The sequence below is a fragment of the Diadema antillarum genome, unplaced genomic scaffold, assembly GCF_040938485.1.
Source record: "Diadema antillarum isolate AM-2024a unplaced genomic scaffold, OU_Dant_1.0 scf00000075, whole genome shotgun sequence".
NCBI lineage: Eukaryota > Metazoa > Echinodermata > Echinoidea > Diadematoida > Diadematidae > Diadema > Diadema antillarum.
The window spans coordinates 1952654-1976097 of record NW_027270964.1 but is presented as its reverse complement, the minus strand read 5'-3'; the positions used below and the strand labels follow the sequence as shown (position 1 = coordinate 1976097).

The 23444-nt window shown below is 39.4% G+C and overlaps 1 protein-coding gene across 1 annotated transcript in view; it reads right to left on the bottom strand.

The window, feature by feature from the left end:
- Nucleotides 1-3980: 3980 nt before the first annotated feature.
- The window catches only part of LOC139717404 (telomerase protein component 1-like), a 34460-nt gene continuing 14996 nt past the window's right edge, over nt 3981-23444 (bottom strand). Inside the window, exons 5-23 of the mRNA XM_071628901.1 lie at nt 22972-23102; nt 22085-22180; nt 21489-21581; nt 19559-19752; nt 18566-18677; nt 17717-17824; nt 17083-17256; nt 16213-16400; nt 15238-15413; nt 13892-14057; nt 13115-13220; nt 12167-12295; nt 11680-11804; nt 10891-11023; nt 9913-10029; nt 8565-8708; nt 7882-7962; nt 6265-6423; nt 3981-4953 (exon numbers count right to left, since the gene is read on the bottom strand). Of these exons, the coding sequence (XP_071485002.1) occupies nt 4750-4953; nt 6265-6423; nt 7882-7962; nt 8565-8708; nt 9913-10029; nt 10891-11023; nt 11680-11804; nt 12167-12295; nt 13115-13220; nt 13892-14057; nt 15238-15413; nt 16213-16400; nt 17083-17256; nt 17717-17824; nt 18566-18677; nt 19559-19752; nt 21489-21581; nt 22085-22180; nt 22972-23102 (2636 nt within the window). The 3' untranslated portion in view covers nt 3981-4749. The remainder of the gene's footprint in view (nt 4954-6264; nt 6424-7881; nt 7963-8564; nt 8709-9912; nt 10030-10890; nt 11024-11679; nt 11805-12166; nt 12296-13114; nt 13221-13891; nt 14058-15237; nt 15414-16212; nt 16401-17082; nt 17257-17716; nt 17825-18565; nt 18678-19558; nt 19753-21488; nt 21582-22084; nt 22181-22971; nt 23103-23444) is intronic.

Sequence of the window (23444 nt, the reverse complement as noted above, 5' to 3'; positions counted from 1 at the left end):
GGGGTTGGTCAAGAAAAAATTTGATTTCTGCATGAACTGACTGAAGAATTATACTACATTGTAGTAATAATACTGGAACTGCGCCGGATAGATCACAAGAAACACAAAATGGGTGTTATATGAGAGTTAATGTTCTGTTATAATGGCATACCTGATATAATTCATTCACTATTACACCCACATTCTGTGGATTCATCTGTCCATGCATCCATCTATTTGTTCATAACTCTTTTAATATCTATAATAAGTTCTCCATTCGTTTATTTATCTGTTCATCCTTACATTTATTCATCATTAATTTAACTTATTTACGTTATTCATTTGTTCATTCATTCATTCGTTCTGACGGTCGTTCATTCATTCATCCATCCATTCATTCAGCCATCCACTCATTCAGTCGTTCACTCACTCACTCTTTCATTTAAATATTCATTCATAATTTCTCCCTTCATTACTCAATTCCTTCTTTCTCTCTTTCCTTTCTTCTTCCTTCCCTCCTTCCAGTGTTTATCTCCTTGAAGGTTCCAATGTGCGTTTATTTGTGCATGCATTGCTTATTTTGCCTTTTCTTTTGATTAGTCTTTTAAGTGTCTTTTTTCTGTTTGTTAGATAGCTTTCCAAACTGAGCCATGTGTACAATCATATGTGGTACGTTCTTGCAGGTTCCAATAACAAAAAAGGGTCTGAGAATTGACACTGCCCTCTCCTTATATTTCTATTTTCTCTTTTGCAAAGAATAAAATGAGGAGCTTGTTTGCAAAAACCGATAAGTCCATATTTGTCAAATGGAGATATTTGCCATTAAAGATCAAGAAAAATAAAAAGAATAATAAGAAAATTTTTGCTTCTTTTGACCATAACTTTAAAAATGTACCTTTATATGTAGTGACCAATATGTCATTTAAAAGGTATTATTTTGTACTTTATGACAGAGACCATACTTCAAAATCGTCAAAAATGGACTTATCGGTTTTTGCAAACAAACTCTTCAAATATTGTTCATGCAGTCGTTCATGCGGTAAAATCATTTATATTAGAATACATGGAAGCCTAAAGCTAAATTGCTTTGTTTCAAGTCATAAGGGCACTACAACCAACAAAGTTTTTTCTTCAATCACTCATCAGTTCACTCGAGTCAGAGGAAGAAAATTTAAATAGAGAGAGAAAAAAAAAAAGATGCCAATGTGATTTACATTAGGTCCTCTTAGTTTCCTTTCTAATGCACAATGTAGCCAATCATCATCAAAAAGAAAAACAGAAGAAAAATCGCTGTGTTTGTGGTTGTAGGGCAGACTATGAATGAGAATGTGCAAGATAACACGGGGAATAGCGTCAAAGTGGTATTTGTATGATTAACCGACATAAGACGTTCCAAACCAACATGGTATCTAAGTACTTTGCACGATGGTTCTGAAAAAATATGGCTATAAAGTTGCAATAGCTCTGTAAAAAGTAGAAAAAAGAAATTGATGCTTGTCAGACACAAAACTTGGGTCTATACTAATTAAAAACATGAACACAGTGCAAAATCAGTTGTTCCATTTTTATCAACTGCACTGATTTATGGATTACTCCTTTGGAGTCAATTACATCAAACTAAAAAAGAAAATGACCATTATAACCAAAAGCAATGCAATTTTTTGTAATTTTGAACTCGCCTAAAGAAAAGAGAGAAAAGTTCTGTGCAGCTATGTTTTCATGATGCAAGGTCACATCTAATGTCCAACTATTGTTTATGGTGTGTTATAATCTTTTTTTTTTTACCATGTATTTCATCAAATTGTCTTCTCTATTTACTCTGCTTTTTTTCACCCTCTCATTCTCTCATCCTCTTTCTCAGACATGCTAAGAGTTCACACGAGAAAAAAAAAGTCATAAACAGAACTCATTTAGCGGAGATAGGTTAGTAGTTTCATGTATATTATATACAGTACTTCCTGGCCAACATTTTCGTGTCCAAGAAAATTAAATGTACATGAAAGACATAAAAGAAACTCCAGATCTCTTTAAAAAAAAAATACATTTACAAACTGAAAAGAAAATAATGCAGATTTTTTTCAAAGTACAGGAATCATGCTGTGCTAACAAACACAGAAACATTCCATTTAGGTCTGAAGAAATAGCATAAATACTAAAGAGTGAGAGAGAGAAAAAAATGTTGATATGTTATCCTTTGGTTTCTGGCTGTACGTTTGTTCATAAATAGCCAAGTCAAGAGTGGTTGGTACAGGCTGATTTGTGATTCACTTTGGGAGGTTCCTAAATGACAAATGCTCCTTACAGAGTAGACTCTCTCACTTTGAGACTACATCACTAAAACTGAAATCCTGTTTGCAACATACCAGTTCATTTGGGAAAATGCAATTTAAAAGCATCTTGATTACAAAGTTGTCGAATATAATGACATATTTTGAATAGTGTTCCTAAATGACGAAATCTCCTTACAGAGTAGACTCTCTCACTTTGAGACTATGTCACTAAAATTGAAATCCTGTTTGCAACATACCAGTTCATTTGGGAAAATGCAATTTAAAGGTATCTTGATTACAAAGTAGTTGAATACAAGGACATATTCTGAAATTCTGTCCACCAGAGAAGAAAGTACAAATGAACACTTCTTCAGTGATAGATTTAAAGCTCACAAACCCTTTGCCATCACTCCCTCAATCAGTATGCAGATATAAATGTAAAACTTAAAATTCTCCACTCAACAGGAATGTAAAAAATAGTACAGATGTGGTACCAGGTATACACTTGCAAAAAAAATCTGATCAATTGACTTTACTTTGACCATACAAACACATTTTACTGTCATGAGAAACTGCAATCATGAGAATTGTGTTGACATTTAGATAAATGATGATAATGATTCATAAAAAGACACAGAACATTTTTGCAATACTATAATCACAAGAAAGTGCCCTAAAACATAAAAATATATCATATTTTTTCCAGCTCTCTGGTGGACACATGCACAAAGAAGCCCAAGTGTACATGAATAAATGAAATGCATTAATTTTTCTTTCAACAAAATTCAAAATGAAATAATTTCCAATCGGAATATACAACCTGTATCACTCTCTTACACGCCATGTCTTCAGCAACTGGAGTATATATACACACACACCATCTGTTTGTCATGGCAGTTTTGTACAATAGTTGAAACAGTATATGTATTATGCTTTATAAACTGAGAAGATATACTACATGTATATGTACTGCATTGGAGGCAAATTTGCCTCACAGCAAAGACAAACTCCAGAGGCCCTCACCCATGTATTCAGAATTTTTTTTTTGAAGATTTACATTCAAAAAACCAAATTTATAGATCAATGTGATTTTCCATTATGATTATACCATTTAATATGCTTAAAGTATAGACACAGTTAATTTATTTCTATAAAATATACATGTACATCTTTCTTTTCAAAGGAAACACACAATAGTATACAAAATACTTCTGCACATTTACAATTCAACTGAAATAACATACACATATTTACAATAGAATCATATGAAGCTTTGCAAACAAAATCAGTACAAATATAACCCTGCTGATAATCAAATTAATGACCAGTGATCGTGGCAGATTGAGACACATCCAATGGATCATTAACATCTATGTATAGATTTTTTTTCCACAGTTCATAATGCACGTTCACAGAAGTTGTATTGTTTTACAGAACAAATCCATTTAAGTCAACACAATTACCCTGTCTCAAAGGCTTTTGACATTCATTTCATATCATACCATTATTTTCAGTCAAGTTTGTTTTGTTTTAATCTAACTATTGTAGTTACAATACTGTTTAAAAAGCCTGAAAGTTTTGCAGCAACCCAAACGGAGCTTACCATTTCTACAGCAAACTTAGCAATCATCACTCTAGACCCACCCATTTATATTCCAGTTGTAATACTTTTATTTCACAATATATTTTCTCTAAAAAAAAATAATTACAAAGTTTGTATACCTACTAGAGCACTTCATGAAGACTGAAGTGAACTGCATTTTGTAATGGGTAAAGCATCTTTTACTACTGTACCTGTTTTGTTCCTGATTATCACCTAAGAACTCTCTATGTGGTTCCAAATATCCCGTAAAATTTAACCCGTTGAGGACGGACTGATTTTGCTACAATACGCATTTCCCATAGACACCTGCCCGAGTACACTCGGGATTCGTCCTCAACAGGTTAACAGAAATACACCGTGGTAGCAGCATGTTTGTTACTTGCCCTGTTCCACACCACTATTATTTGGAACGGATTAAAATGACAAAAGCAGTTCATTGAAAACATTTTTAAAGGTTGGGTATTTTCTGTACTACAGTGCAATGACTCATCTTTTTGTACATGTACAGGCCATCTCATGTGGCGGGATGCCATGTGAAACTGTAGTACAGAAGGAATTTTACAGCTCCTGGGCCAATGGACCAAAAACACAAGATTGAGTATTTCAAAAATCAAAACTCTTTTGGAAACTGGACGGTGACAAATGGTCTTTCCTAGGGGAAGAAAGTTTGCTATAATTCCTTTAAAAAAGATAAAAATGTCAACATTGATGTTTTGATGGATGATGGGCAACAAGACTAGACAAAAGTGGATAAATATATAAATAGATTTCATCATCCATCTCTCTTTGGAGCCCTTTAGACTAATCCCTGGACCAAGCCTGGCAGCCTATGTTAGCTGCATATATAGCGAAAGTTTGGAACAAAGTCTTCTGTCCGATGGGAGGAGGACTCTGGGCCTACTCTTCATAATCGCTGTCGGAATCCACGTCCCGGTCCTCGTCTATGATGAGGCCGCGGTCCTCGGAGACCTGGTTCCCTCCCTGGGCGTTGCGCGTGTTCTTGGCCTCCTCCGCCTCGATCTGCCGCCGAACGAAGACGTACCGCGGCTCGGCCAGACAGTTCCTGCAGCGCTGAGTACGGGGGTGGTGGTAGCCAAAGACCTGAAGGTGGAGAAGGGAAGAGGACAATGAGAGAGACATGTAGGGAGGAACAAAGAAATTAGCATGAGGGGGAAGCGTATTCGCCGGCGACAAGGCCACACTATTTCAAAGAAAAATACAGCAGCAAAGTCGGGGTGAAGCCTATACGCCAGCACAAGCAAAATATTGTCTTTCAACCTCAGAAAAACACCTGCCTAACCAACACACTTGTAATCATGCATAGGACTATGTCATGTGCCAATGAGCAGCGCGATATCAACCACTGAATTAATCAATCTTAGAGATAACGATATGTTCTGCAATCAAGTGACAACATACACATCAGTAATTCATAAGCAATACTCATTGGCATGGTGGAATGTCTTAACTTTACAGTAAAGTTCTATTCAGACTTGGTCCAAAATGGATTGTACTATGCTACCACAGACATTACTTTGTAGCTTCAAGTGAGTGTACTACAGGTTCCCATTTACTACTGAAAACTTTCATCAGTTGGGGATGATCATACAACATGGTTTGGGCTTCTACCGACCTTTAACAATTTGTGGGCAAGAATTTGACCACTTCTGTGGACCTTCTCAAGCTATGTGATAGTCACACAGAAAACAAGGAGAAACAGTGTGACTAATGACCACTTGGCTTGAGAATGTCTACAGTGTTATGGAGTTTGATGTGCAGTGTTCACATCTTCTGTTGATATTGAGTTAACAGCACCACCTTGTGGTACAATGCGGTCAGGAGTGTAATAAAAGAACAACCCACTGGGCTCTGCCAAATCTCAACTACTTGTGTCAAGTGTCTTGTCTGAGGAGTCCTGAGTTGAGCATAAAATGTATTTCAAATTCATGAAAATTCTTCCGTCGAGATGTTTTCATTGCAACTGATTGACAAATTGCCCTACATCGACGAATCCTGCTCAAGTATGTACGCCCATGAATTTTTATCATGGCTACTACTAAAACACTGATCAATTCAGTGCTTATTTACGTCGATGTAGGGCAATTTGTCAATCAGTTGCAATAAAATGTATTTGTTGTAAGAGTGAGCTAAGAAAGGCTTAAGAAAACATACAAGAGTGAACAAAAGCTTGCCCACAAATTGTCAACGGTTGGTAGAAGCCTAACTATTGTTGTACATTCCAAGCTCATTTAATATAAACAGAAAAATATACAAACAATAACAATAATCAACATCTTAACAACTTTTGTGGGTTATAGTATCAAGAAATGAAAACACTTCACTCACGAGGCAGTCGCTATCATTTCTAGCACAATGTTTTTATGTGCTCATCAGCACAAGTTTCGTACTCACCTCTTCGCACACGTCCTGCCATTTGATGAACCACTTGTAGGCCTCTCGGTACTCTCGCCTGTCCTCATACATGATGCCGATGTTGAGGTAGAGACGAGTCGTCAGGACGCTGAATTCTCCGTAAGCCTGCAGGCACAGGTCCAGAGCCTCCATGTACAGCTACAAAATGAGGGGAAATTCAGCCATCAGCATTTACAGTATGTGGGACCACAGGTGTGTCTTGGGGGGTTTTGACATATAATTCAAAATATGCAAAGGCAGTTTCAAGCCAGTCCATGGACTGTGAGAATATTGCTTGTGTTAAAGGGTGTGTACAGTTCTGGTCCAGGTGAGGATTTAGCTTTTAACGTTTTGCGAGATATTCAGAAACCACTCTATGAGATGTCAAAGAGCATGCAATTCTAAGGGGTATCAAAAGTTTATTTGATGAAAATCTGTTTTAAAATGGCTGAGATATCAAAAAACAAGGTGAAACAAGGAGATCCTAATAAAAAGCATGGCCTGTCGCCTTTATTATTATCACTTTTTTGGATATCTCAGCCGTTTGAAAACCAATTTTCATCAAATAAGTGTTGAATCTTTCTTAAAATTACATTCTCTTTCATATTTCACAAGAGGTCTCTCATTATCTCACTTAGGAATGTTCAAAGCATGAATCCCCACCTCAACCAGTACTGTACAGTCCCTTTAATGCGAGTGGCACACATGTACACTACAAGCAACCAATAATAACTGAACCATGGTAAGTGCATGTGCAAGGTGTGCCTGCAATGCGCTTGTTTTAGGTGATGAGCTAAATTCATACCATGGCTTTGATTTAAACTACTTTTGTGCATTTGGGCTACTGTCAGTTTGACATTAGGGAAAGTCAGACAGTTTGCATACCATGATTGGTGAAATGTTTTTGTTGTTGTTTTTTTTAATTTGGCTATAAATATCTTTGCATAATCTTAAGCATGACAAACTCTCTTGCACTATTAGTACGTCAACACAAGACCACATAATGTACACGCATCTATTGGCACCATATGCAACTCTTGCCGAGACTTGAATATGACCCTTCAGTCATGTCATGCTCATTTGATTAAAGACAATCTGAACGTACAAAGACAAGAGTTCAATAAGACATCGTCTGTTTTGTGGCAGAAGGGATAGTGGAAATATTAATTGGTCAAGTCTCGGGGCTACAGATCTATTCCCCTACATCGCTATGACACTTGCACGATACCATATTAATACAGCCGACTCCTACGGAATGACGGTTTTCTGTCACCATATTGAAAGTTAGTTATACTAACAGAGCATGTAGAAATATGAAGATAAGAATTTGGGGGCCCGAATTTTCACTTTGTTGTAAAGAAATTTCGTCACAACTGTGTTACTTGTAATGGAAGCACCAGTATAAAAATCTGGTCACATGTTCCAAACCCTTTAATGGCAGACCAATCCTTCAACATATGAATATAACTGATAGCTTTTTTCATATTTGCGATTAAAATATATGAGTACACTGTGGCAATGCTGATGTCACATCGTGTATACTTTGCACAAGTGTTAAACTCACAATATCAACTTGACAAAGGAAAGATGATTAACAATAGATCACTTTCTACTTACATCCACCTGCGCCTGGCATCCTCTCTCTTCCAGAACCCCTTTGGTCATGATAGCATCAGACAAGTGGCCATCAGAACCAAGCTGAGGAAGACAAAAGCAAAGACAGTATTACACAACCCTTGCAACTGATTGACAAATTTACTCTACATTGATGTAAATAAGCACTGAATTGATCAGCGTTTGAGTAGAAGTCATGACAAAAGAAATCATGGGCGTACATACTCCAGCAGGATTGGAACCTACGACCTCCTCATCTCACGGGAGGGGTCATCTCCCCTAGGCCACAGAGATTCTGCCCGACAGCCAGTGCTGGGTCTAATCCTTATAGCATGCAAGCAGGTACTACCTAAGTATTCAAATTCATTAAAATTCTTCTATCGAGATGTTTGTATTGCAAACCTGTTCTCAACTCTGGTGATCACTGTTGACAATTCCAGTGCGATATATATATTATCCTTCAAATAATCCAACAAACTAGTCAATGCTAATCTGATGTTGTTGTTTCAAATGACAGTGTACCTCATACAACGTCAAACAAAAGGAGCAGAAGAAGAAATGAAGAGGAAAAAGAAAGAGAAGAAAAGAAAGAGGGAAAGAAAGAGCAGTCAGGGAATTAAGAAGAGAAGAACATAAAGAAAAAGAAAGAGAAGAAAACAAGGAAAAGAGAAAAAAGCCACACTGACCCCCTTAAAAAGTGTGACGGCCTTTTCGATGGTGACCTTTGCTTCTTCCAGGGCCTCCACCTCACTCAAGGTGTTGTCTCCACCACACTCCATCCAAGCCTGGAGGTTGAAGGCTAGCTGGATGAGGGTACGCCCCAGCTTGAACTGAAGGGGTTGGAAAAAAAACATGCACACATTCATGCTGCAATCTCTGATCACTTTCATTTTCAAAGAGCTGGTGGGCCCCTACCTATTTGAGAAAAGTAGGTCTCCTCTATAATTATAGCCACTCCTAACGTACACTACATATCTCACCACAGGCATTGAACTGGTAAGAGACAAGCTGTATACTAATGAGACCTTTACTGTGAACACTACACCATTTGTTACCTCCGCCAAGGGAGGAGGTTATATTTTCGTTACCGTTGGTTTGTTCGTTCGTTCGTTCGTTTGTCCGTGCGCAAAATAACTCAAAAAGTAGTTAACGGATTGGAATGAAACTTGCAGGAAAGGTTGAGAATGACACAAGTACCAAACGATTAACTTTTGGTAGTGATCCGAGAATTTTGGGGGAATTTATGAAGGATTTTTGACATTTTGGTAGGTAGGGTCAATGAACTTGAGAGTTCAGGCTGCGCGTATTTGAGGTTTGCACGCGCGCACTAAAGTGCGCGCTCTAGTTTCTGCTAGGGCGAGGCGCGCCGTGCAGCTGAGGGTTTATGACGTAACAAAGGCTTCTATATTGGGAAATTTGGCGACTTTCAGCACACAACGCTATAAGTACTTATGGGTAGAAATCACTGATATCTCTATGGAAGAACAAGATCAGTGGTAGAAATGAGTTGCATGCTTGGCGGAGGTCTGCGCTCTCAGAGTGCTTTTCTAGTTTTGTATTGAATTTGTTTCCTTATCCTACGAAAAAAAAAAATTATACCTGTTGCTCTAAATCCATGCATTAAACTTTGTAGTTGCATGCTCTAGGCCCCTTGTACCGGTGTGGTAAATAGTTAATACAATTTCACCCTTACATCCCTTAAACATGCTCGTGTTCATCAAAGTTTTATGTTAGTGTCATTGAGTGGGGATAATGCAATTCAGATTATATGATTGCACTCTAGTCTGCTGCAGTATCTTAATAAGACACTAGCCACTTATAATTGTCTCTCCGGTTGAATGCCGCTTTTCTGTATTCTTCTGAGAGGTTTGAAATTTGTCACTGTATTTACACAGTATTCAATATATTTTCACTTCATATTTTCATTTGGTAGCCAAAGTGCAGAGAGGACCTAATCGTTCTGAAGACCTTACTCCTGGTCACTACGGAGCCCAACATTAGAATAACAAGCTTTGATCGAGAGGGGTTGCCCACCTTGTGAATTTCTCCATCAAGCGTCTCGCGGATGGCGATGGATTTTCGGGCGAAGTCCACGGCGGGCCTCAGCTCCCTCATCTGCTTGGGATCGACGTATTCGTACAGCTTCAGTTTCTGTCAGAGGGTTTAGAGAGAGAAAACAAAAACAAAATGTGAATTCGGGTTATTAACTTGAAAATTCCTGACAAGTCATATCTACTTTCCATTATCATATCACCTGCCAACAGAGTGACAAAAGTTTAATCCTAAGCATATCAATCGCATGTTATGGACAAGTGTGCGTGTATGTGTGCACTGCTGCTTTTGTCACAATATCTTACTAGTACACACGGCTCAATTACTGTAAAAGTGGATATTTTTGCGCAACTAATTTTTCGCGCTCGGCCGGATAAGAAGAGTTTTGCATGTTTTTAATACCCGGTATCAAGACATCAACTACAGGAACATATGGCCAACAAAAATATTTGTGTGCTTTTATTTTCGTGCTAGTTTCTGATTGCGCAAAATGCGCGAAAATTTCAATACCCCAAAAATTTCCACTTTTACAGTAACAGTGTGTGTACTGTAACAATGTCTCCTTTTACATTTGTGTAAAATTTTCCTCTCTACTTTAGATCAATATAAATCAGTTGACAAATGCTCTAACTATACATAGAAAACATTTTGGATAAACATTTTATTTGCAGACTAAATTCAGAGATGCACATCTTACAAGTTCCAGTTTTCAGTAGATCACTCTTATCCATCGCCATGTTCATTTTTTCGTCATCCTTGCAAAGTATGCATTGTTTCTCTAATGACATATCTATTTGTAGATAAAGTTGTATTATATCTTATGGGTTATGACTCATTCCTTACTAATTGCTAAAATAACACAATTTATCTAATGTACACTTTGTGCAACAATGCAACTCAGTAATTGGATCAAGCTGAACTGAGTTCAGCTCATTCCACTACCAAAAACACACTGCTCACCTCGTCATAGATGGTGCACGCCAAGTGGTAGAGCTCTACCATGCGCTCGGGCCGTGACCCCAGCTCACCTAGCTCGATGTTCATGGCTTTATCGAGGAGCGCCAAGGCCTCCATATGGGTGCCAGATTGGTTGCTGTGAGGAACGAAAATATTAGGAAGACAACAACGTCAACACAATAGTCACATAATGCAGTTGAATGATAAATTCCTGTCTGTATATTGTGTCGACACACAAGAAATCAATTAAATTCTGAAAAAAAAATCCACTTCAATGGATAAACACTTGCAATTACAAAATTCAGCACCAGAAAAAGCAATGAATGAGTTACACTGCAAAACGAGATTGTTTGAGCACACACAAATTTCACAAATTTTGTGAGAGCCAAGATTCGCAAATTAAAATTTATGTGAAGGTTCTTGTCTACACTATATGCATTGAATGCCAGTGGCAATTCGCAAAAAATTCCATGCCACAAAAAAAGGCCACTGGCTCCAATTCGCAAAAATTTCTTGCCACAAGTGTATCTTGTTTTACAGTTTATAAACACATGTATCCCATAGAGATATGACAAATAAACAAAATTCGAGAATGTATATTGCAAAAGTAGATGACGACTGGTAGATTCATAGAAAGACTGATAAACAGATGAAAAATCAGACCAGCAGATCAGAAAATTGACAGGAAGATACTGCATGAGAAAGTGTTTCCAGTGATGGTGGAAACTTTCAGAAAGACAGAAACGAAGGAAGGAGGGCAGAAAGAATAACCTTTGACCCGTTGACACTTACATGACCCTTGCGACCTGCTCGTATCTCCTAGCAATGGTATCCTTGGGTAGGTCCCCGCTGGCAATTTTCTCCATTGATGCTCGGTACATGTCCAACATTTTGGCTTGCCAACCTTGTCCAAATCCCTGGAAACACACACACACAAGAATTATTATAATCAGTATACCTTACATGAGCATACATTCTAATCTGAAGATATGCCCTATTTGTTTCATAAAATTGCCACATGGAGCCAAACCTCTTGACAGAATAGTAGTTTTAAATTTTAAGCTTCCCCTTCTGTTGTTTCCCCTTGTATTCCATGGTAAAAAGGCAAACTGATCTTTGCCAAGCTTAAAGAATACTAGATGCAACACATGGTCTTCAGCCAAAGGACCAAGAACAACCCCCTCCTTCCCATCCCCCATTGACTCACGGACAGTCAAATTAATTGGAGGGGAACAGAGAACAGGGAAAGTGTAAGGGGTCAGAGGTCAGAATATCATACCTCTCTCCAGTACTTGAGGAGTACTGTGCTGTAGTCCTCGTTGTAGAGCTTGTCAAAGACATCCCAGTCAGTCAGGCAATCCTGAAGTCTGTCCAAGTCCCCGATGGCCAGCAGGTGTATGGGTAGCTCCTACCAACAACAAAAAAGAAAAAAAAAAGGAAATACACGACTGGACTGCTAGTCTTTCACTTGTGGCCCTCATGAAGAAAATATTATGTCATGTTTTAACTTGCAATTGGTTTATTTATGCGTTCATCATGCAAAATCTTTAAGCTTTACACACCTTGAACTACCTTAAAGGGATGGTACAGAATTGGTGGGGATGAGAATTGGGCTTTTAACTTTTTGCGAGATACCAAGAAAACGCTTATGAAATAGTACAGAGCTAACCATTTGAAGAGGAATTCAAAGTTTTTTTGAAGAGAATCGGGTTTGGAAGGACTGAAACATCCAAAAACAAAGTAAAACAAAGCGATCATAATAAAGTGTGGGTCCCACACTTATTAGAATTGCTCTGTTTTGGATATCTCAGCCATTTCAAAACCAATTTTCATCAAATAAATGTTGAATTCCTCATGGAATTACATGCTCTTTCATATTTCATAAGAGGTTTCTCATTATCTGACCAAAAAATGTTAGAAACCTGAAATTAGGTCTCAACCAAAACTATACAATCCCTTTATGTTAATTGCTAGCCACAACATAAATGTAGTTGCCTTTCTGATTATCTATCACTAAGCATGACTTATGTCACAGCCTTAATGCCTGTAACTGTGCTCTTTTTTTCTGACACACAGCAAATTTTGATAACACTAAAGGAAGCTATTAGATCTATAATTGACCCTTTTGTGTGCTTTGACAGCCAATGGGCACAGAAAATCCCATTGCATTGTACACCATTGTCAGGGGTCTGCGGTACAGAAAGGGTCAAAGTTCAGTGAGTCTCACCTCCACCTTCCTGTCCACAGACTTGATATCACAGAAGAAATCGGCCAGTCTCTTGTGCCACCATGACCGGTCATACACTCTCTTGGCAGTGGTGTTGTCAAAGTACCTTGAGAAGAGAAGGGCAAGGGGCAGGAGTTAGGACAGCCGCAGTTATTAAGGTTATCACATTTGAATGACATACAGACAGCTTGATGAGGAGGCTATAACACAGCTGTACACAGTATTACTACCTGTTTTTTTAAAAGCAACAGCCCTCCATTTTGGAGCTGCACCAAAAGAAAGAAAGTTGCTGAAAGATCATCAAACCAACTCTACTCGATTTTGACAATGGACAGTTAACCTGTCTGAAATGTCCAGCCTTTGCATTGAGCTCAGCTCTTTCAGGAAATCAACTAATTAAAAATAGAATCTTATTGAGATAAAAGCTTGGACATTTCTGTGCTAAATGCATCAAATAAAGTGAAAGAATATTATCATCAATGTCAAAATTAACACCAAAACTACTTCTTGTAAAAACTGATATCAAAATTGGAGCTATGAATGAAAAAAGAAAATCAGTCATGTAATGGAAATATTGCTATCAAATTTTGAGGTGCGAATGAAAAAAAAAAATCCATGTAATGGATTAGTTTCAACAGCAATTCATACAGTCCTATTTCATTACCACAAAAAGATCATATCCAAGTATAGAAGTTTGGAGCCCATCAATTCTCCCAAGGGCAGGACAAATAACCAAACATGAACACTTCAGTAAACTGATTAAGACGTGCAACTCACTTTCTCCTGACAGCTTTGCTGAGGGCCCTGTGGTAGAAGTCCAGCCTCCCCTCCCCACTGTCTCCAAAGGGTCTGATGAAGGGCTTCAGGGCGCGGTAGACCACTGCCCACTTGGCTGCCGGGAGGGGTGAGGCATCCTTGGAACTCTTCTCCTTCTTGCCGTGATCTGTTTGGAAGAAAACCAAAAGGGTTTCACACAACTGTGATAAAGTGCTCAGCACAGTAAGGAAGAGGATATTTTATCAAGTTTACTATTTTCACTCTCTCCATACTAAGTGCAAGACACCCTACCCAAATCTCCAACAACTTATCTCTCACTTTGAGGGTGCTCAACACACCTACTGAACCATCTGCTTTGAACTGCAATTTAATTTTCCCTAGTTGCTCACTAAAGAAACTAGATGAGTCTTATCAGTCTGCGAGATGATGTTGCTTAACCCGTTGAGGACGAGTTCCGAGTATACTCGGGCAAGGGTCTATGGGAAATGCGTGTTGTAACAAAATCAAACCGTCTTCAACAGGTTAATACAGTCTCAGAGAAAATGTTGCACCTTGCTATAATACTACATATCTGTCAATGAATGACATATAGACCTTTTCCAATATCTTTTTATTATGACAGCAGCACTATAGCATTACCGGTTTTACATCTCAAAAACTTTGTTATCTTTTATACTGCACGAAATGAACCAACACCTACAGTAAAATATTACATGTTTCTTCAGGGAATCATAGCATTGAAATACAGTGGACTGTCTTTCTGTTGCAGACAACCCCAGTCACCACCCTCAATGAGAGCAGCAGGAACAGCACCATCGCCGCCAATACCACTACCATCACCACCACCGGCACCACTATCCGCCGCCGCCACCACTACCACTACCATTGTCACCATCACCATCACCACAAGTAACACCACTATCACCACTTCTACCACTACCACCACCAATACCACCACTAATACCACCACCACCACCACCACTACCATCACCGCCACCACCACCACCATCACTACCACCACCATCACCACTATCACTGCCACCACTTCTACCACTACCACCACCACTAACGTCAATACACCACCACCATCACCACTAACATCAATATACCACCATTACTACCATCACCACCACTACCATCGCCGCCACCACCACCACTACCACTACTACCACCATCACTACCACCAACACTACCACCATCACTACCACTATCACCACCATCACCACCACCACCATCACCACTACCATCATTGGCGCCTTACAAGCCTGTATCGTCACAGAGTCATGCTAAAGGTTTAACAACACTTCAAATTCATCCCTAGAGCATCATATTTCACCCCTTCTCACCTTTGCTGTTGTCCGACTCTTTCTCCGCTGGCATGAGGTTGTCCTCATCACCCAGGATGAGGAGGAGCTCAGTCTCCAGGAGTCCGGTGGCGGAGCACTCCAGGAGACAGAGGGTGGCCACCAGGAGCATGCCTCCATTCTCCTCCTCAAACCGTGTAAACACCTGTTCAAGGAGCCTAGGCAGCAGAGGGAGAGAGAGAGTAGGAAGGTATGCTTAGTATCCAAGCAGGAGCACAGAAATAAGGGATATAATTCCAAGAGTTTGTCACAACAGCAACAACATGAAAGCAGAGCATGACTTGCACTAGCGATGGAAAGGACAGAGTAAATCAGACTTTGCCTGAATACTCCAAATAAGAGAATAAACAATAGGTGCACACTCTTGCTTTTAGAAAATTGATAATCACAACAAATAATTTATCACATACAAAAATTATGTCAGCTCCACCTAGTAACATGTTTGAAGACACAGTGAGAAATTATCTTTAAAATAATAAAGAAAACTTAGGACTGATAAAGCAAGATGTGAACCTGAAAGATGTAGACAATGAAAAGGTCAAATAGGGCTTGATAATATTTTTGGTCATCAAGAAAAAGCTGAAATACTTGCAATGACACTGAGGAAATACCAATACAGCCTCCCTCCTGGAACCATCAAACATTGGTCAGAAAGTCACAAGTCACAACCAAAATCCCAGGTACTGCATTCTACATAGTTTGATTCTGTTTCAGGCAAAGGACTGTGAGATGTCAGGCCCGAGTTCACAGAATATAATAAGCTAGTATAATGACGTTACCATTCAAGCCATGTCCGCTACAGATTATCCCGTAGATCAGCGTTTGCTGCGCGAACTACGCGATATCCCAGAGATCAGCAGATACAATGTATAGGTTAAGGAGTGAATTATTAAAAGTTTGCTAAGTCAGTAAATAAGAATTAAAGTAAAGAGATTTTCAGAGGAGCTTTGGGCTTACTCCAGGAGGCCGTCCGCGAGGCTGTTGATCTTGTCGGTCACCTTGGCGAAGAGACCGAAGACGCGGAGTTCCTCGCAGGCCACAGCCAGCCAGAGGGGATTCTGGGAAGACTCCTTGGCCAGCAGACTGGCCATCTGGTCCTCATCCAGTTTCTTGTTGTACTTGCCCAGCATCTCGGTCACTATTTGCTGTGGACATTCGCAGGGAATTGAACGGATGAATTCAGTCACCTTTCTCTAAGGTTCATAAAGATGTGTACTGGACTCTGGATCAAATCTATCAGGCAGTGTTATCACATGCATTGAGCCATGACTTTGTTCACAATTCAGATTTGGCAAGTCAATGTTACAGTGGAACAGAAACAACTCAGCCACTAACTGCTGAATGGTCAAAGAGATTATAACATTGTTAAGTATAACTGAAAATACAACAGATCAAGTACAGACTAGTCACTGTATCTTGATGGAGGGACTAGTTATTGTCTCATATTAATCAGAATCTTGTTGTTTGCTTGTTTTATTTTTTACAGGTTAACTAGAAAGTAGGAAACCAATAAAAGATAGAGATTATAAATGTTTTTCTAAGATTCATCACTTTTAGACAAAAAATACAGATAATAAAGGAACAAGGACATCAATCAAATTGATTTTGGGTAGATGAACACCCTGTTATGGTGAAATTTACAAATTGATAAAATTCTCTTCAGGATACAATCAATCAATAGTTGCAACTGATTGACAAATTGCTCTATATTGACATAAATGTAGTCTACGTCCATTTATGGCAATTTGTCAATCAGTTGGAATGAAAACATCTCGACGGAAGAATTTCATGAATTTGAACAATCAATAGCTGCTGTCCACCACCCACCTGTCTGGCCTGCATGTCGAGGGGCGTGACCTCAATCTCCTGGGGTTTGATGGTCCTCTCGTGGAGCTCTTTGTGGGGCGGGGTGTCGTTGATCATGGAGAGGATGACCCGCACCTGGGGAGCCAGCTTGCGGGGCAGCCAGCTCAGCACGGACGAGGACTTGTCGTCATCAAACTGGGTATAGCCATAGAGGGGGTGGATAAAGGTCACGCAAAGGTGATATATACCAGTAAGTACAATGTACTTGAAGGGTCAAGCCATTTCACTGAAAACTAGGGGTCTCTTTGTGAATAGAGGGCCAGACACTTGTCAAAGTCCCTTCAAATTCTTTGTTCTAATTGAAGGCAATAAATTTGTGACACATCTTTCTGCCTATAAGGAGAAAAAAAATGTTGTGATCTGGTTTCCTGTATTCCGCAGAAGGCACTCTTTCTGCAGTATGTTTTTTTTTTTTGTACACAAGTAAGTGCGACAGTGCAGTGATCAAGCCTGCTGTAACTTATTAAGGGCATCACCAATTATCTGCAACACATCTTTCAGTGCCAGTTCTGTAGTCCATGTTAGGCAGCATTTTTGTTAAACAGTATTCTGTACACGAGTATGGAAGACAGTGCTGCGATCAAGCTTGCCATACCTGATTGAGGGCATCTATGATGACGATGACGGGCTGTGTCTTTGGATTGGACAGGACACCGCAGGCCAGTTGACAGCACGCCTCCAGGTTCTTTGGCATTGTAGCTTCCTGCAACACATTTACACACAGTACAAGCGATTATAGCCATGCAATCATAGCCATATGGCACAAAATTAGAGGCATAACCTGTTTCAGTTTCAAAGAAGATACAAAACTGCAGTAAATGTTAGAATCTATCTAATATGTTTGCAAATGTAGAAACAGGGATGAGATGAAACAGCAAGTTTTTGAGGAATTCTTAAATTTCAACCTTTAACATATACCAGAGGAAATTTTCAAAGCTTTATCATATTATGATATGGCCTTGTTCATCAAATATAGCCTGATATGGTCTTGTTCACCAAATATAGCCTCACTGTTACCACTGCTCTTTCATAAGGCCACACTATCATCACATCCAAAATCTTGTTATCAAGCATACATGTGGATGCTGGCAAATGATTCACAGCTGTGCTCTATATTACGTCATCTACTTTGATATTTTGCTACTTCTCGCAGCCTCTTCTCTGTATATAATTACACAGTTTTCTAACCATCAAAATATGATAAGATACTTGTTATAGTGACGTTATGCTATGTACAATGTGCTTTGGATACACTGGAAATATATATAAAAGATAAACAAGATAAATATCAGAAAGATTAGTTTGGTTAGGATATATTGTAATACAACTTTTGATGACAGTAACCATGTAAAAAAAGGGGGGGGGGGAGGAATTCAAACACAAAATTGTACTAGATATACAGGGAGTTAAAAGGAAAGTGTATGTGCGGCAATTCACAACTTACGTTAAAGGCATTGAGTTCCTTGAGGAGTCTGCGGAGGCACAGCTCCAGGTCTGTTGATCCTGGGATGGCGCCAACAAAGTGGTAAAAGACATGCCAACCTGTGTCACCACCCCTGTTCAAAGCAACACAAAACAATTTGATATTTTACAATATCAAACTATTTGAACAATAGTTCAGATAAATTGCAACCTTCTCTACAAAATTTCTAGAGCATACTTTTATACCATCCACTCTCTCTGATACTTCATAAACTCACACAGTCATACTTAATAGAACATACACACACTATCAACTGCTGAGACTAAAATTAAACACACCTGACACAGGTGATGAGCCATACAGGCCGACATTAGAAATGATCTATGAGTCGACACCAAAAGCTGAAGAGTGTTTGTTTGTGACCAAAATCCCTTACAGAGTCCACTATATGACAAGGAAAACCAATGCACAGGTGGCATGCATATTCCTGTTATCATTATTATTATCATTTATTCGGCAATTCACCATACAATACAAGCAGACATGTTTAATATGTGAACCCCTTTAAACCAAATGATATTTTATAACCAAATGGTATGACAATGTGGGGAAATGCTCTATCCCATGCAGTATAATGGCAGCAGTTATGTCTGAATCTCAGAGAGTTCAGTTCAGTTCAGTTCAGTTCAGTTCAGAGTATATTTCATCCTGAGCCTGAGTACTTGTACGTTCAAGGATGTCTTGAATACTGTAAAACGAGAAATTTTCGCGTGCATTTTAATTTCGCGAATTTCGCGAGCGCCAAAATTCGCGAAATTAAAATGCACGCGAAAGTTTTTGTCTACACTACATGCATTGAACGCCAGTGGCAATTCGCGAAAATTTCATGCCGCGAAAAAGGCTGTCAGCTCCAATTCGCGAAAATTTCATGCCGCGAATATATCATGTTTTACAGTATAGGACTGAATATTTTTCACACTGCATTTTTCTGTTTTTATTCCTGGGACCACCTACCCTGGGATGCGCTTGTTGAAGGCCATCGTCTGGGCGACGTCTGCCGTACGTGCCATGATCGACGACTTCCCAGAGCCCGCACCGCCAGTGATGGTCAGCGTCTTCTCCTGAGCAGGTTCTATCACGTAGCCTTGGATCTGCTCCAGAATGTCCACGCGGCCGAGGACAGTGCCGCCCCGACTTTTGAGAAAAGACTGGGGTGGGAAGGTGGGATAAAGAACATATAGGCAATGAGATAATGTAGCCCCTCCCTACCCCATCAATTTTGATTTGTTTTGTTTTGTTTTACAAATACCAATGATGCGGAGGTATGTTTCCAGGAGTCCTCAGCCATTAAGAACAACAATTTCCTGTAATGGGAAATCAATTACGAGATATTTCTTTTTCCAAAGCTAATTTGGGACGACATGTATACTAGGAATTCATGGGGGTAACTTCTTTGCTTGAATCTACATTACGATGGTCAAAAAATATAAAAGAAACAAAAAATGGAGAACTGAAGAAAAACAGAAAAATTACTATGCACCGATTTTGATTCCTCTACAAAGTTTACATGCTAAACATAAAGGATTGAAGATATATACAGAAATCACTATGCATACCCATGGATTACATTCGACAATTCAATCGACTGATAATGAATTGATATGTGACTCTGTGGAACAGAATGTATTTGTCTTCATCTACTTGTTAAAGACGCCCAGTCGTTGTGAGAAAAAGCTAGCGATGGTAATTCTCAATCGTGCGCACTCTGCGCATTCCGTGCAAAATTCTCATTCACCTGTGTGTTATTGAGAGATTGAGTATCACGTACGAACTAGACCGGTTCCGAATACACGACAGCGGCCGAAGTTGCTCTCTCCTAAGCCGAACGCATGTAATGATGCCATTCTCAATCGTTTGGCTTACAGTTTTGGAGCATTCGGGATCTCTCTCTTGCTCATATCTCAGCGAATGCGTACGCGCGCGCCTATGCGTACACTGGCCTGGCCACACTGATGGATTGCATACCTAATGTTTGTGCAAGATCGAATCGAGTACGAGTAGCAAGCAATTATGTATGTTGACTGTATGTAGGCCCAACTACATATACTTCGTAACATCACAGTAATTCGCGATCGAAATATTCTATGTCTAGTGACTGTAGAACAAGAATGAATCAATAAGTTTAGACTATAGCCTATACTACAGCCTAGGTCTACTTACTGAAGTTGACACAGCTGGTTGACCTATTGGTACGGGGTCAGCTACTCGCCGTTTATATTACCACAGCTTGCAGTGCAGCACTGCTTCGCTATGTAGCTCTGCTCCTGCTCTTGCAGGGACAGCAATTTCGCCCCATCTTATACCAGCACAAACCAGAGCATTTGCAGCTTGTGGGATCTACCGCTTCAATGTCAGCAATACACACATCTGCAAATGATATGTCCTCTAGATCCATCTGAGGCCGTAGGTGTAGGCCCTTAGGCATGATATCCTTCATCGTCGCAAAAATGAAAAGGCACACAATTACAAATTGTAAAATTATTACGAGGATCGAGTCGCTACGCAGACGGTTACTATTGTGCAAAGTGGCGCTGATCTAGCGACTTACAGCGCTAGCTCGCGAAATGCATACGAGTCGATGAACAGCACATGCAAAACCGAACAGTCACATCCGAGCTTGTGCCGAAGACTTGTCTCCTCGGCCTCTGTGAAGGAACATTTCGCTGATCCTCAAAATACTTTCGACAAAACATAGTTTCGTACTCGCACGAACTGTGTTGCAGCATCAGCAAACCGAGATTTATCCCCACTGAAATCGACGACCGGGCGTCTTTAAAATAGTAAAACGGTTTCACAGTTGCCAGGCCTTTTCTCTATCCTTTTTGTTTTCATTCAAAAGAGTGACAGATAAGGGTGCTATAACAGGCAAGGCATCTCCTCTTACCTCATGGGCCTCCTTGGCCTGCTGGTAGGGGTCAAGGTTCATGTCAATCAATGGATACTGCTCACTGATTCTCTCCTGGAAGAACTCAAACACCTGTAAGGATATGGTGGAAATATATATCATATTGGCAGGTACAGAATAAAGTGTATTCGTATTGATTAACATTCAAATGCACATCCTGAGAATAGACTTATCAACATTTCCTGTTGTCGTTGGGTTGTTTTTTTTTAAATTTTGATATCTTTCCCCTCTCTTTGTACATTGTTTCAGAAGAGAATAAACACTTTTACCTAAAAATGGAATTTCCAGCATGACTTGGGGGATTTTCCTGCAGAAGCTATAATCTTTCCATTATCAAATTGGCAACTTTGAATTCCTCTGCATGTCTTATACCAGAGAAAGATTATATCAAAATCGTTGAATTGATGATAAAACCAGAAAGAAACTTACAACAACATTCCCCATTTGATGGAGAAGCAAACTGACCTTCACAGGTAACATTCATGACAGATCAAACTATAGTTGAAAGAGTGCATCAACACTGAAAGCAAAAGGAGGAAGATATCAGGAGAAAATGAAAATGAATTGCTGCTTACACGAGTCGAGAAGTTGTCTTGCAGACCGCTAAGCTCCACCTTCCCATCCTCGTCTACTCCAGCGTACTCCACATCGTACCAGTGAACACGATTACCCTGTAGCCGACAAATCAATCAGTACATCTATCAAAGAACTGCACCACTTTTTCACAAGGAAGTTTTTGAAAATTTACATATCATAATCATATAACAATAATAAAGTGTATTTAAGCTTCAACAATTGTGAACTCTGGTACTCAGACAAATGGGCCATTGTGAGTGTAAGGCCATGATGAAAATTCCTCTGTTTGAAATAAACTGGAAGTTTCCCATTTTCACTTTGCTGCAATAGTAACACCATACAGCAGCAACAGCTGCTTTTGGCCAAACTTGGTTATCATGAAATTTTGAATAATTCTTGCCTTTGTTGGCACGGCCGCACCTCTGTACACATAGTAATTCACAAACACAAAATAAGGATGAATCTTTAGCAACCTACCACTTACAAGCGCACCATGAAATCACATGAACAGGGCACACGTGACTACATTTACAATTAGTATTTGTTTTCACATGTTCAGCTTCTGCAGCTGTTAGATTGATTTTGAATATCAAAACATGTAAGTTAAACAATGCATTTTCACTATTTATTACAAAATACCAGATGTCATCTGGCATAAAAAATAAAGAAATATTTTTGTCTGCTAGTTCGATGGATCACACACTGCTAATAAAAGGTATGAAATTCAATTTGAGATGGATGTACACAGTACACCATGATTTTTGGCATCTGCTCTTAATGTTCCATAGTGTATGGTTCGGACTTTGAGGTAAAGTAGGCATCTTAGTGGTTTCCCCCTTTGCACATGTACTAACATATGTGTCTTGTTTTCTGGTGTATTCCTTACCAATCTTGATTTCAGCATGTGCTTCAAAACTTCCATTTTGTGGGGTGCGATGGGGTTGGGGTCAACGAACTCATCCCTAAACTCCTCGGGTAGTGATTTCAAGAAAGATGTGTTTCGAATCATGAACACGGCTGTGGATGGAGAAAAGAAACACAAGTCTACGCGTAAAATATCAGTAATGTACTGTATATTAACCCATTGAGGACAGGCTGACTTTGCTACAACAAGCATTACCTGTAGATATTTGCCCGAGCATGCTCGGGACTCGACCTCAATGGGTTAGAAATTGAGTAAGATGGTCAGACAAGAGACCCGCAGGTCTAGCGCTCACCTGAGTATCGCAAGTTCACCTTTCACGCAGTCACTAATCTAAATTTTTCACAGCTCTACTAAAATTTGACCACGCATTCTCAATTAGAAAATGAAAATGTACAATAAGGGCCCAAATTTTTTAAAGATTCCTTAATTTGGGG